A 14626-nucleotide genomic window follows, 5' to 3' on the forward strand; every position below is an offset into this window, starting at 1 on the left:
ATCAGCAAGTGCTTAATACCTTCTAATAATATGAATATTATCAACAACGAGAAAAATGATTAGCTGAATAAATTAGATCAGAATTGAAACACCAGTGGTTGTTTACTGTAATTTGGAGTCTCGTCTATGTACATTCAACAACCAGAAACCGGTGTGTAAATTGTGATGACAACAAAGAGGAAAGAGAAAGTTGTAATTAAAGATCTTTAGTTTAATTATATTACCTAATGAATTTTCTCTACTCGTTTTCCTTTCTCTTCAGATAAATTACCTGAGTCTAATAACAACTTTCTAAACAATCGTGATAATCGCAGCGAGTTTTGATCTTTTTTACTTATGTACACTCTATCTATCTAGATTATCAACTAATCTCTTCATTTTTTGGACCCATAATCAAGTCAAAGTCTATTTTCTCTCTCTCCCTTGGTCGTTTCTTTTTCCAATCGAAAGCTTTACTATCTAGCAAATGGATGAAGTTCAATTACTATTCAATAAACGAATTAATCAGTTAAACCGGAATTCACATTCATCACAAAGACGTAAAAAATTGATTCTGGTTTTCATCGGTCTCCTCTTTTGTTGCTATTATACCTATTTTTATATCAATCTATCTTCTCTATCAACCCAAGTCTCATTATCATTTCCAGCATTCGTTTATCCTAGTTCTCCAGCGGTTATCATCCTATGGACAGCTCCTTACGACTCATGGCAGGGATCAACCGATGTACCTTTAGATTGTGATTGTATTGTCACTCAAAATCGAAGTCTCTTGGCTCAAGCAAAAGCTGTAATTTTCTATTGGCGACGTACTAATCTCACGGATTTGCCTAAATATAAATTTCAAGGTCAAACGTGGATCTTGCATCATCTAGAGTCTCCAGTTAACACACATAGACTATCTGAATTAACCGCTTTCTCTAATTACATTGATTGTTGGTCCAGTTATCGAGTTGATTCAGACTTTCCAACACCATATGGATTTATTTTACCAAAGGATGAATCTTTTGAATCAGACAAAATTAATGTTACCTTTTCACAGAAAAGTCGTAACGTGGCCTGGATGGTTTCACGTTGTAGGGCCGAATCGGGAAGAGATGAATATGTCAAAGAGTTAGCTCGTTACATCGATGTTGACATTTATGGTGAATGTGGTCCATTTAAATGTCCACGTTCCGAGGGATCACATTGTTACGAATATTTTGAGAAAAAGTATCGATACTACTTGTCCTTCGAGAATTCAATCTGTACCGATTATTATACTGAGAAGATAATCAACCTTCTTAATTATACAATCATTCCGATTGTTCTCGGTGGAGCCAATTATTCATCAGTTTTACCAAATCATTCGTATATCGATGCGCTTTCATTTAAATCACCTCGAGACTTGGCAATGTTATTACGAAGTCTATCAAACGACGAGAAAAGATACAATTCCTATTTCGAGTGGAAATCTCGATTCACGGTTAAAGCTAACGATTATCGAACACTTTCCTGCCAAATATGCTCCAAATTGAAACAATCAACCCAAAGTAGATTTTCATTTTCATCATCAACCAAAGATCACAATCAATTAAGACGATCAAATGTATTATGTAATCATCTAGATAAAGATTTTGTTAGTTGGTGGTACAATGAAGGATCATGTGTATCATGGACTCCGATAAATCAATTGATATCCTGGTCATTGGACAGTTCAATCTGATTTTGAATTGACATAGAAAAAGATTTTCACTTAAAAATCAAAATCTATCTACAACTTATTATTATTATCCCAGCTTTTCTCAAATCACTAACTTTCTCATTAAGAAGACAATTAAAAAATGGTTGCAAATCACAATTTAACCTTTTCTAATTTTTATAAGCTATTCGAAATAATAGTAAACATGGTTCATATTTTTTTCCATATTATGAAACAATAAAAACAATTTTTTTCGTTTATGAATTTTGAGCGAATTTTTATTTAATTCATCTTCATGTTAATATTGAAGCAGCACAAATTAACAAATCAACAAATTATTTTAACAATTATCTGATATATTGTAACAACTTTCTAGTTGAAACTTAAAACTGAAACTGATTAAGGTTAAGAATGAAGATAATCTTTATTAGTAAAGAGGCTTAAAGTAAAAAGTGCAACTGCACTCGAGGATTAACAAGATTATATTGCCTCTCGGGTCATAAACTAAGCTCCTTTTATCCTCCGGCGGGAGTTCTCGTAGGGTCAAAGTTGTTGTTTAACTCACAAAGAGCTTTGATTGGTTAAAATTTAGGGTTGGTCAGTATAAGAAGCGTGACATTTTCCACCACTTCATCATTATTCACTCCGTGAAATTGTAGACAGTTTTCTTAATTTCCTATTGTCCAAGTTTCTTTGTTTATTCACATCAACTTCAATCATGACTCGTCATCAAATTAGTACTGGTGTTGTCAATTCTAGACCAACACCTCCAATTGCTGTTAAGTGTCCTCGTAAGGATTTTGCCCATTTGTGTTCAGTTTCACCTGAACAAAATAAACGTCCCCGCTTGACCACCAATATTGAACCAATACCTGATTCACCTGTTAAAGAAACTGCTCAAGGTGCTGATGGGGAATATGAAATTAGTGGTATTGTTCGGTCAGAACGAATTAGGGTCAATGGGAAAATGTAAGCGTGGTTAGCTGGAAAGACACGCTCAGTTTAAATGCTGATATCACCAATGTCGAATCCGAAACTTTAACAAAAGGTCCTTATGGTTTAACAGCAGCTGATCGTAAGTTATTATGGTCTTCTTGCTTGACAATTGATCCTGAACGTGATCCCAATAAATATTACTGTCAATATTGTGACAGTCCTTTCAAACGTAAAGATAATGGTACTCGCCACGAGAAGGATCGATGTAAGTTCCCAGGAGCTCCCAATCATAAGTGTATTGCTTCTTTCATAGTGGACAATAAGACAGTAAGATGATGTCGTTGAAACAGATGAATCATATCACCATCTCTATCATCATCATCAACAACAACCATCTCCATCAGGCTCTGGTCGGAGTGTCAATTTACAAGAAGATGTAAATATAACCACTAATCCTTATGGATATCTTCCCGAACGAAACACTTCACAGCTCAAGATGCCATAGTATCATCATCTCCTCGAGGAGTGACCAACACATCGCCAATTCAAAAATCTCAATCATCTTCTTCATCATCTTTATCCCATCGAAGCCAATAATCAGTTACTCATATTATCAATGAGTCTCGATGAATGAAAAATAATCAGCTGGAAGTACAAAGATCTTAACAAACCAACTACATTAAATGTCACAATTTACTAGATTAACTATTTTTTTCTCTTCTCTAACATTTACCTCAACACAATCAACGACAATTAATGGTCCACAGTCTTTAATTAGCAATATCTTTATTATAATAGCAGCAAATATTGAAACAACATCAGATCAACAAATTATCTTAACTTTAATTGCCTTGTAATAGTTGTAACTTTAACTATTTACACAATTAACTTGACCAAAAGTATTTATTCAACTATTAGATTATTAGTATTATATAAATTAGTGCTCACTGATATTAATAATGATAATTGGTATTTCATTTTCACAATTAACGATTAATCAATTCACTTTCACAATTCATATCAACATTATTTTCACTCCTCATTTCATATGTGCAACTTTAATCATCATTTACTTATAATTTGTGTATTATAATTTTCTTGTCATCTCTCATTTTGTAACAATTAATTTAATTGCCATCAAATTTAAATTGTAAATTTGGTTTAATAATTTTCCAACAATCAGTGATTATTTATTACATTCACTGAGCTTTTCTCTCAATCATAACTTTTGTACAAAAACAAAACATGAAACTTTTTTCCTTCTCATCTCAATTAACAAGTTAATCAATCAACTTGATTATATTCCTACTACTATTTATTGTTTTCTACTCAATAAACTAATTGAATTTAAAATCATCAATAGATTATTAATTTGATTTTTGATAAAATGATGATCAGTTTGGTTTTTTAACCAACGATCGAAGATAATTATAAATAATTCCGTTTAAATCGCATTAATCTCAATAACAATTAATCTTAAGTAAATTTTCAAGTGATACGAATTTAGATTAATCTTTGTATTCTAGTTGATTGTTGTTGTTGAATTATCACTATAATCATAATTCAATTCGTTCATTTGAATTGATTTTGATAGTGAGCATCATGGCCAATTTTTAGTTTAATCCATTACGAGTAAATTGTTGAGGTGAAATGAACTGTTCACACCAATTAAGAATCAGAAATGAGCTCGAAAGTAAACTTTTACCATTTATAAGCAATTTAAGTAGGAAGAAAAGAGAATCGAAATCGAAAACGCTTCTGTTTTTAAATTGAAGAAATCAGTTAATTGTTAAGAGTGAATTAGGTATGATTACAAGTGAAACATGATTTCTACAGAGATTATCAGTATTTAAACAATCAAATTATGATGATAATGATGATGACAATTAGACTTACTTGTCAAGTGATTATCACTTTTTATCAGTCAATGTCTTTGGTTTGAAGAAACCTCATTTATATGATTGTGTATTAAGGTGACACGTAAGATTTTTTCAATCGTTTATTTTAAATTGTTTTGGTTTTTAATTATCCATTTTTACAGTTAATTAACTGAGGAAAAACAATGAATCTGAGAAATTATCTCGATAAAAATGGATACAAGTTGATTAAAAGTATTTTCTGTTTCCTCACCTTCATGGGATTAGGAGGAGTTTGTACTCTCCTTGGCTCATCTCTACTCGACATTCAGATCAGAATTCAACAGAGCTTTGTTACGACCTCAAAGTTGATCCCAGTTCGTTCAATTGGTTATATCACGGGAGGATTATTTTGTAAGTTTCAAGATATATATCGAAATGTTCATTGTGTTTATCTAATAATATTTTTCTGTGGTTAAGCTGCTTTTCTGGGAAAATTCACCAATATCAACGTAATCATGGCCATCACCAATTTCACCGGTGGATTTTTCCTGATCCTTGCTCCTTGGTTCACATCCATTTATACTGTCGCTGGTTTCATTTATCTTTCCGGTATTTCTCAAGGACTTTTCGATATATGTAAGATATTAATTGATTATCTCTCTCTACGACAAAAACAACACAATCACGTTTTCCAAAGGTTAAACTAAGAATCTTTATTCAACTATCTCCAAATCATGTTGATTAAAATCATTCCCGATTCTCTCTCTCTCTCTTACAACAGATAGTAATGTTTACATAATCAGAATTTGGGATAAAGATGCGACCAACTATCTTCAAGTTCATCACATGTTTTTCGGTGTTGGAGCTTTAATTGTACCGTTAATCACTCGGCCGTTTCTATTACCATATGAACGAGAAGATGATATCGATAACTTGAAAGAAAACACAACTCAGGCTTTTTCATCATTACCCTTTGGTGGTTACAAACCAGACGATGTTATGATTGAATATCCATATCTGATTACTGGTCTATTCTTATGCATCATATCAATTGGTTATGTTGTTTTCTATTTTAAAGATAAACGATTGGAATCTCATGTTACTCCCAAAAACGAAAACGAACCTGAAACAAGTTCAAACGATCCAATGAAATCTGATCAATCATCTTATCATAATGAGAAACCTTGGAAAAAGTATGTTGCTATTATACCGATGATGCTTATTGCAAATATCTCATTCGGATTTACCACAACCGTAGGTGAGTATCGATTCATATTAATAATAGTGATTGATAACTTGTTCTGATATAATATTTTTCGGATATTTGATATTTTGATTGATTCGATAAAAAAAAATCTCTTAGGATCACTTGGACCTGCGTTCGCGGTAAAATCTGACCTAAGGATGAGTAAATCAACCGCCGCATTATTGGTGACCGTTTTTTGGACTATGTTTTGTTTTTATCGAATTATTTTTATTCCATTAACACTCTATTTTAATCAGCGGCGATTAATGTTAATCAATTTACTTTTAATTCTCGTCTCTGTGGGATTAATGGTTCCACAAGCTGCTTATAATCAATATTTTACCTGGTCATCATTTGTGCTACTTGGAATTGGCTATTCACCAACATTTTCTGTATCATTTGCATTATTACAAAAATATTTTCCAATCTCTGGTAGATTGGCTTCATTCATCTTCATGAATGGTTGTATCGGTGAATCAATTCACCCCTGGTTAGTAGCTAAATTCATGGAGGGTTTTCCTCAATTTTTTGTATACTACCTTTCAGGTATGTGTGTTTTTTATGTTATACTTAACTTTTTTCTACCTCATCTTTGTAATAAGCTTTTTAATAATCCAAATAATATAAATTAATCAATTTTTATAAACGTTTAATACAATTTGTCAGCTAATTACACTCGACATAGATAAAGAGAGAGAGAGATAAAACTTTCTTTGTATCAACTAGAAGCTACTGGTTGTTGATTACTTTGAGTATAAAGATGAGATAATGAATTTAATTAAGTAATTACTACTTCTCCATCATTATCCAACAACCAGCACTGCACTTTTGGTGACGATAAATAAGTTTCCCTTGCCATTCAATGCGTAAATTATTCACGTGTAAGTCTAATTGTATGTTACAATTGTAATTGTGAAAGGAGATCTATTCAATAGTAAATTTAATGAAGTTTTCTGATCAGAAAAATTATTTTAAATAAAATTTTGTTTTTTTCCCATTCTAATTTTATCCATCAACTAATGAAAAATTGAAATTGACACTTTTGATATAAATTTACATTATTTCGTTACATTAATCTTAATTGATTCCCGTTGAGCTATTTTATTATATTATTAATATTCTGGGTGAGCCAAACTTGGATTATTTTCCTCTTCCATGATTTATTATATATTAATAATTTCTCAAATGCTTAAAATATTGAATATCATGTATCTATTATTTGATATCCATGTAAGTTTATTGATCAGTTGAAAGTTTATTACTGGATTACAGTTTGGTTTAAGCGACTGATGTTTGTCGGCTGAAAACGGGATGAACACGAACCTTGTGATGTTTGTGCTTCTTATGAGTTTCGAAGACAGTTGCTAGATTATCGGTTGATCTTGAAGGAGCAATTCCCCAGGGTTCTGGGTCAGTATTAGCAAATATTATGAATACTAACCCTCCGAAGATCATGGCACCAGCACCAATGAAAAATACTATCGTCCAAGCTTGATTGCTCGGTAACTATGAAAAACAAAGAAAAAATTGAATATTTTCAGAATAATTTATGATATTAAGCGAATCATTAAATCAGATACTAACTCCACTATCAAGTAAACCTCCAATGATCAAGGGTGAAATGAATCCCGCTGCCGCTCCAATGGTATTACAAATGCCAAAAACACTTCCAGCTAAATCAGGGGCTACTTCGGAAACTATTGGCCAATCACCAGCTGATTGAAATCCCATGAAAAACACCGATACAATTAAAAGAACTTTGATCACAGTTACATCTTTCCCAACGAAAGGGATTGAAGCCAGAGCGATAGCCGGAAGGAAAACCGCTAAAATGGTGTAAAAATATTGATTTTTAGAATTTCGATTGTACCTTTCAATTCGTGAACTTACTAATACTTTCAGCGATTTTTCGAGCCACTGTCCTGGACACGTAACCTTTGCTAATAAGATACTTGAAAAAAGGTCCAGTCACCAGATTGGAAAAACCGAGTGCGATATAAATTAACGAGTTGAATGTACCGTTACTGGAAAGATCCATTCCAAGTTGAGACTCAAGATATGCAGGGATTTTCGTGTTTATCACCATGTAACCAATCGCAAGACAACCTTTCACAGTGATAATTGACCAGATTTTGACTGAACTTAAAATCGATAACCAGGGAACTTTCATCTGAAAAATGAATCCAAACGAGTGAAGTTTCCAAATTGGCATTTAAATTACATTTTCTAACCTTGATTTGACCAATGTTTGAATTAGCACTATTAATATAATCCTTTTCATATTCTGATATAAATGGATGATTATCAGGTGTTGGTGTTACTGTTGCAAACCACAATACAGGGATGATCATATTAATTACCGCCATCGAGTAAAAGACCATTGGCCATCCTCCCCATTGAACTTGATTACAAAGCCAAGCGGTGAATGGCATAGCCGCAGCAGTACCAATGTTACAACCAAAGTTAAGTAAACAAATCGGTAAAACAACCTCGTCCGGAGGGAACCATTTACTGGCTAAAACTAATATTAACGCGATTGTTGGTGCATGAAATATACCAATAATTATCCGAGCGATTGAGATATAAATGACACCGGCACGAGCTGCCATTGGAATAAGTGCCGTTAAAACTGACACAATAACGGTGCTAATAATATTCATACGAACAACATCAAATTTATCAGCTAAAACTCCGGTTATTATTTGAAATGCTGCATAACCATAGAAATAGGCCCCAAGAACGACACCCTCTTGACTTGCAGTCCAGTGAAACTAAATGAAAACAAATTCGTAATAAAATCAAATTGATTAACACGTACAACTAATTACATAATTTTCACCAATATTGGTGAATATTCACCTTTTCGGTTAGCGGTTTAATAACCACAGAATCATTTCCACCATTGAGAGATGTTAACAACGAACTTCCATTGATTGATTCCGTCACCTCATCATAAGTCATTGAAACGATTGCAACAGTTAGACAATTTCGAACGGCAAACATAATGGCCATTGTTATCGAAGAGACAAAAGCGATATAATATCGAATGGGAAAACATGGCTTCGAATTGTTATCATTATTTGATTCATGGATAGGATGAAGAGTTGGGGTAACTTTAATTTCATAATTAGATCGCTGACTATTAAATGACATTATTTTCTTGTATATTTGATTAACTTAATAGGAATCAACCAACTAAGATGAATGAAGATGAAGGAAACAAGTTAAATTTATATATAGAAAGTGTCAATTTATTTATTAGTTGATCAGAAAAAATCAGAATTGGGAACAACAAACAAACATTTTCATAATTTAATCCAAATAATATAAATGAATAGATTTTCACAAACTTTTGTTATAATTTGATTAATATTTACACTTGACATTATAAGAAAACAAGATAAATATATTACCTAGTTTCTTTTAATCAACTAGTAACAACTGGTTGTTAATTACTTTGATAACAAATTAAAAGTTAATTACTACTCGTTCATCTTAACAACTCACAACAAAAGTGAACAACTATCAATTTTAGTGACGATTAATAATTGAATGACAAGGCTGTCATTCAATGAGTAAATTATCATCGTCAGTCTAATTGTGCAAAACTTTCTAGTGATAGTAAATGTTAATTCAGTTACACGTGTTAACTAATTGATTCATAATATGAGTGTTTCACCAAATGTTTTAATGTTAAAATGAGTTCGATTTCATTGATCAATAAACTTCCATGTATTTCCAATAGATATTATTTAATATTGTCAAGAGAATCAATCATTTCTCTTCCCTTAATTACTTGCAATCGTAATCAATTTAATATTAAATAGTGAAAACATAATTTTTAGCATTTGATAAGTGATCAATTTTATTAATAGTAAGTACAAAACGCAAATAATACAATATTGGCACAATATTATTCTACGAACTTGATTGTACAAAAATCTTTATTAGTTAAGCTTTAAGGCTTTTATCTTGTCCAAGATCGTATTGATGATGTTCGGGTGTAAGTGCGTTTCTTTTCAGATGCAAATATTTTATCACATATGATTGGCAGTATTATACATATGGAAGTATTCAAGAACGAGACCATAGCAAGGTAATAGACGAAAGAAACTGGCTTGGTATCCATTAGTTTAGATGCTATCCATGGATGAATAGCTTCACCAATTGATCCATTGATGAAAATAAATGAAGCTAAAGCATTTGTGAGAATAAAATACTTTTGTAATTTACTTAACGTGACTGTGAATAGAGAAGCGTATCCAATGCCCACAAAAGTCAATCCAATCCATATACATAACCGATTATAACCTGCATGAGGAATCAGAACGAATATCGCTGCTAATTCGCTACAATAGCTAAATAATATCAAGTATTTGTCTCCAATGAAGTTCGATATGACAACGAAAAAGACTTTGTAAGCGGTTATAACCACCCAAAATACTGTTACCAATGAAGCTCCAGTAGCTTTACTCATGTGTAAATCAGATTTTACAACGTATGCAGGAGCTAATGAACCTAGAAAATAGTGGGAAACGAAAGTCAGTTTTGATACGATTATCAGTTATAAGCTAATTCATACCAACTAGAACTGAGATACCGAAGGTTGTATTAGCAAAAAGTGCCATTAATCCAACGCCAACATAGATTTTCCATTTCTTTGGTTGATCATCAATATCCTCTTCATTTGTATCGATGGTCTGTTGTTTTGTTTTATCTTTGAAATGAAATATTAAGAATCCAACCGATGAGATAAACTGCAAAGCTGTGATAGAGAGAAATGCCCACTGAACTTTAACATCATTCGGAGTGTAATTTCCCTGAATGGTAATGTTATCTGTCTTTGTAATAGTAACACCATCACTAGAATCATCATCATTTAGAGGAAGTAAAAATGGTTGACTAATTAGTGGAGTTATCAAAGCACCGACACCAAAGGCCCCGTGAAGAACTTGAACATAATTCGATAGAGATTTACTGTCCTTCCAGATTCTAAGAATGTAAGTATTACAAACTGAAAGAAAATTACTCGAAAATTGAATTGGTCAAACAGTTGTTGAAATAACTGTAATTCCTTTACTCACCTATGTCGAAAATACCCTGAGCGAATCCTGAGAGTAAAATGAATGAATAAACAAAGTAAAAAGATTTGAACCAAGGAGCGATCGCAATCGCTGCACCAGCGATAAAATTGGATATAAAGAGTATCATATTTGGTCCTAAGAATCGATCAATTAAACCAGCTACAAATTGAATTAATGAGATTAATAAGATATTAAATATGTAAATGAAACAATTAGCTTACATGCAATTCCTCCGATAAGATACCCAATGGATCGCGCTGGAACCAGGTTCGATGTGACGGCGAAAGATTCACTAATTCTGATCTGAAGATCAAGTAAAGAGGACCCAAGTAAAGTGTTACATCCACCGAGACCCAGAAATGATATTACACAGAGCAAAGTTTTTATAAGTTTTACTCTATGGCTATCAGATGAATTAGTTAACTGCATCTTCGTCCTGTCGATTCAATCAAATCCTCGAATAGTAAAACTGTTTGATTGCCATGAATTCAACACAATGAAAAGAAATAAAAACTATTCACCCTTCTTTTATATGGAACTTTATAATTACTTTTATAACTTTCCAAGATAATTTACTAACAACCATTTTGTAAGATCAACCATTTTTTTCATATCTTACATACAAACCGATTAAAACCAATCTGAATTCACACTTTGAGTCTAATAACAATATTTTACATTAACATGTTTTCTTCTGATTTAGATCATAATAAAATATCACCTACCACTTAATATAATCTACTGATAATGTTTGTACTCAGAAAAATTTCATCCAAGATTAGCTGATTAATTCAATTCTCTGTTGAAGAAAGAGGTAAAGTCTGAGACATCTAATGAATACTAAGAAAAACTAATCTAAAAATTAAGTGAAGATTTTACTTGATTATTGAGTTTATACTCGACTCAGAGTTAGACTAAATTACCAAAACGACCAAAATTAACCAAAAGAAAACAGAAAATCACAAAATAAACCAAAACAAACCAAAACAAAGCAAAAATAAACAGATTAAAGTATTTGCTTTGACTAAGATATTAAAACCTTTTATTTTTAAGAATATTAAAATCCTTTTTTTGTTTATTGTTGACAGTGAGAGAAAGTGATTGAGATGGTGAGTGAGATGGTGAGTGAGATGGTGAGTGAGATGGTGAGTGAGATGGTGAGTGAGATGGTGAGTGAGATGGTGAGTGAGATGGTGAGTGAGATGGTGAGTGAGATGGTGAGTGAGATGGTGAGTGAGATGGTGAGTGAGATGGTGAGTGAGATGGTGAGTGAAGGCTAACCATTAGAGACATGATCATTCTCAAGTGAAATTTTTACTTTTCAACTTAAATTTTTTTGTTGTTTTTCTAACTATTTCCAATTGTTCTCATCACTGTGTTATTGATACTTTCTCATCACAATGGCTTCCGGATCAAATTGAAAGACTTATAAAGTAAGTTATTTAATATGATTTTTACTCAAAGTTTAGTTATTAATATTAGATTTTGATATATTTTAACAGCAATCTGTTCACTATAATGGTGCCGATTTTGATGTTGACATCGAAGAGATGTTCATTGATGAAAATGGTCAAAGGTGGGGATTAGTAGCTAGTGATAAATACTACGAGAAAATAGAATTTTGCTGCACACATGGAGAAGAAACACCAGTGAGTCCAAGGAATAAAGAATATTGTAAGGCCTGGGAAAAGGTATAAAAATTTAGTAATTAAACTTAATTTTTCCAAGAAAAGTAAATGGATGAGCATTCAGAATTGAGATTAAGGTTAAATCATTTTAACTTTAAGAACATCAAATAAGGTAAAATAGTGAACACAAAGATAAAGATTAATCTCATAAATTACCCTCATTTTAGTCAAACCTGTCAAATTTTATGATAATTTATTGTCAGACCCTGGACTTACGATCATTAATGTCAGACCCTAATGTTAAATTATGACCTTTATCTGAGTAACCATCTGCCATGACCTTAAACGCATGTTCCCCTCCCCTTCCCTTGTCCGGTTTTGAGGATAAAAGAGAAAAAGAAAGAAAGAGAGTTCAGAGTGAAAATACATCAACAACAGTTTGTTTGAACAAAAGTTTGGTTTCAATTTATTTTCTATTTGTGCTTCGTCGATTATTTTGTTTTAGGTTTAATTAAAGTTTTGTTTGGATGAATTAATGTTTATTGTTTTCTCTCTCACCTTATTCACCTTCAATCATCTTCTATCATTTATTCATCCTTTTTCTTTATTATTAATTTTGTGACAAAATGGAGGTCCCACCGAGAGCTTTCAATTGAAAGCCTCCAGTACTTGTGTTTCTTCTGACAAATTAATTCTTTATGAAATTTTATAATCATCTCTTAACAGTGAAATTTGTGATCATCTTGTGTGAAACATCTTTGTTTTATCTGTGTTTGTACTAACAGTTTTGGCCTGACAACAATCAAGAAAGTGCCACACCCTGATTTTCTTTGTGTTTTCATCGACTCATTAATTTAAAAATTCTTTTAGATTTGTTGCCTTTGGATAAAACCCTCATCCAGAAATCATAAACTTACACATAATCACCTTCAATTAACTTCCTTAATTCCACACTCACACGTAATATGTACAGTCAAGCTCAAAAGTTTGAAAACGGTTAACAATTTGATGTAACTTAGTTACAATTAAAGGTAACAAAACCAAACCAAGGTAACAATTAGGTCTCAGGGGGGTTAATTGTTTACAAACAAATCAATGTGCTCATCACTTACCAACTGAATTAAATTAAGTAATTAGTTAATTGTCGTTGTTTTTGATTGGTTCATAAGTTTGGAAATGTTTTGAAATCGAACCTCTAAAAAGGTAACTGATCAATTTGATAAATTTTCTTCGAAATATTATAATTAATTAGATTTTTCATATTGTGAGGATAAAACTTAGATAACAAGATATCAGCATGGTCAAAGGTAGCATAACCTTCCTCCTCACCCCAATGCTATTATTTTATCACTTTTACTTTACGGGGAGTTTTTCCTCCCAAAACCTATTAATTTTGATTTACACTGACAAGGGAGGAGAAGTAAATGTATGTATCTTTACTCCTCCTCTCTCCAGGGAAATTAGTATCTTTATGACTTTTTCTCCTCCTGCATTAAGAAAGAATCTAAATTACTTTTGGAAAGGAGAGAAAGCACTAAGAAAGGTGGATATAATAAATGACCATCTCTCTAGGGAAAAGCAGGAAAAGTTTAAGATCACATCCAATTAACTTTGGGGCCATAAGAAAGAGACTCTTTCTTTCTCTTTGTCGGAGGGCCAATCATCTCTCTTTCCTCTGTCTTTTCTCTTTCGCAATGGGCCGAGTTGGCTATAAAAGAGAAAGAGAGAAAGTAAGAGGTGGCGAAGTCAGTTACAGTTCAACATTTACACCAGCAACATCAACACTTTGTTGTTTCTCTCTCTCTCTGTGTGTGACACTTCTCTTAAGAAGTATTTTTAAGAAGTTTTATTTAAATATATTAAATAAATAGTGTGCGCCACCATCTTTGTGTTTTCCCAGTTCCCAAGTTTCGCCGTTACCACAACCTTTGTGTTTCCCCAGTTTCCCAGTTTCGCCGTTACCTCCATCACGGTGCTCCCCAGAACCTACTTTGCTGCTAAGCCGCCGCTCAGCTCCCTCTCAGACTGACCCGTATCAGGATCATCAACAAGGTAAGCCTTAGGCTTTTGAGTGTTTTTCTTTTATTCTTTTTGTACCAATTGATCCTTCACCTTATCCATAACCTTTGCATGCTATGTACTTGTACCATTGATCTATTACCTTAAGTCACCTGGTCGACTTAGTTTTAGATCAT

General features: G+C 32.5%; 4 protein-coding genes across 4 annotated transcripts; 2 read left to right on the forward strand and 2 right to left on the reverse strand.

Moving 5' to 3' along the window:
• The first annotated feature begins 4 nt into the window (after positions 1-4).
• Positions 5-1927, forward strand: LOC128395988 (4-galactosyl-N-acetylglucosaminide 3-alpha-L-fucosyltransferase FUT6-like). The gene has a single exon (XM_053356486.1). It carries the CDS (start codon positions 467-469, stop codon positions 1700-1702), a length of 1236 nt encoding a protein of 411 aa, XP_053212461.1. The 5' UTR covers positions 5-466; the 3' UTR covers positions 1703-1927.
• A 2593-nt stretch (positions 1928-4520) lies between these two features.
• LOC128395946 (sodium-dependent glucose transporter 1-like) lies at positions 4521-6377 on the forward strand. The gene is made up of 4 exons (XM_053356441.1): positions 4521-4884; positions 4951-5109; positions 5255-5731; positions 5837-6377. Exons 1-4 carry the CDS (start codon positions 4677-4679, stop codon positions 6349-6351), a joined length of 1359 nt encoding a protein of 452 aa, XP_053212416.1. The 5' UTR covers positions 4521-4676; the 3' UTR covers positions 6352-6377.
• Positions 6378-6896: 519 nt separating this feature from the next.
• On the reverse strand, positions 6897-9073 carry LOC128395945 (sialin-like). The gene is made up of 5 exons (XM_053356440.1): positions 8579-9073; positions 7951-8490; positions 7610-7889; positions 7304-7545; positions 6897-7225 (listed from the first exon to the last, which is right to left on the reverse strand). The coding sequence occupies exons 1-5, from the start codon at positions 8870-8872 to the stop codon at positions 6998-7000; spliced, it is 1584 nt and encodes a 527-aa protein (XP_053212415.1). The 5' UTR covers positions 8873-9073; the 3' UTR covers positions 6897-6997.
• Positions 9074-9548: 475 nt separating this feature from the next.
• Positions 9549-11583, reverse strand: LOC128396060 (sodium-dependent glucose transporter 1-like). Its single transcript, XM_053356581.1, has 4 exons — positions 11025-11583; positions 10804-10962; positions 10302-10733; positions 9549-10237 (listed from the first exon to the last, which is right to left on the reverse strand). The coding sequence occupies exons 1-4, from the start codon at positions 11230-11232 to the stop codon at positions 9687-9689; spliced, it is 1350 nt and encodes a 449-aa protein (XP_053212556.1). The 5' UTR covers positions 11233-11583; the 3' UTR covers positions 9549-9686.
• Between the last annotated feature and the right edge of the window lie 3043 nt (positions 11584-14626).

The sequence above is a fragment of the Panonychus citri genome, unplaced genomic scaffold (assembly GCF_014898815.1).
Source record: "Panonychus citri isolate SS breed McGregor unplaced genomic scaffold, ASM1489881v1 Contig00142, whole genome shotgun sequence".
In the NCBI taxonomy this organism is placed as follows: domain Eukaryota; kingdom Metazoa; phylum Arthropoda; class Arachnida; order Trombidiformes; family Tetranychidae; genus Panonychus; species Panonychus citri.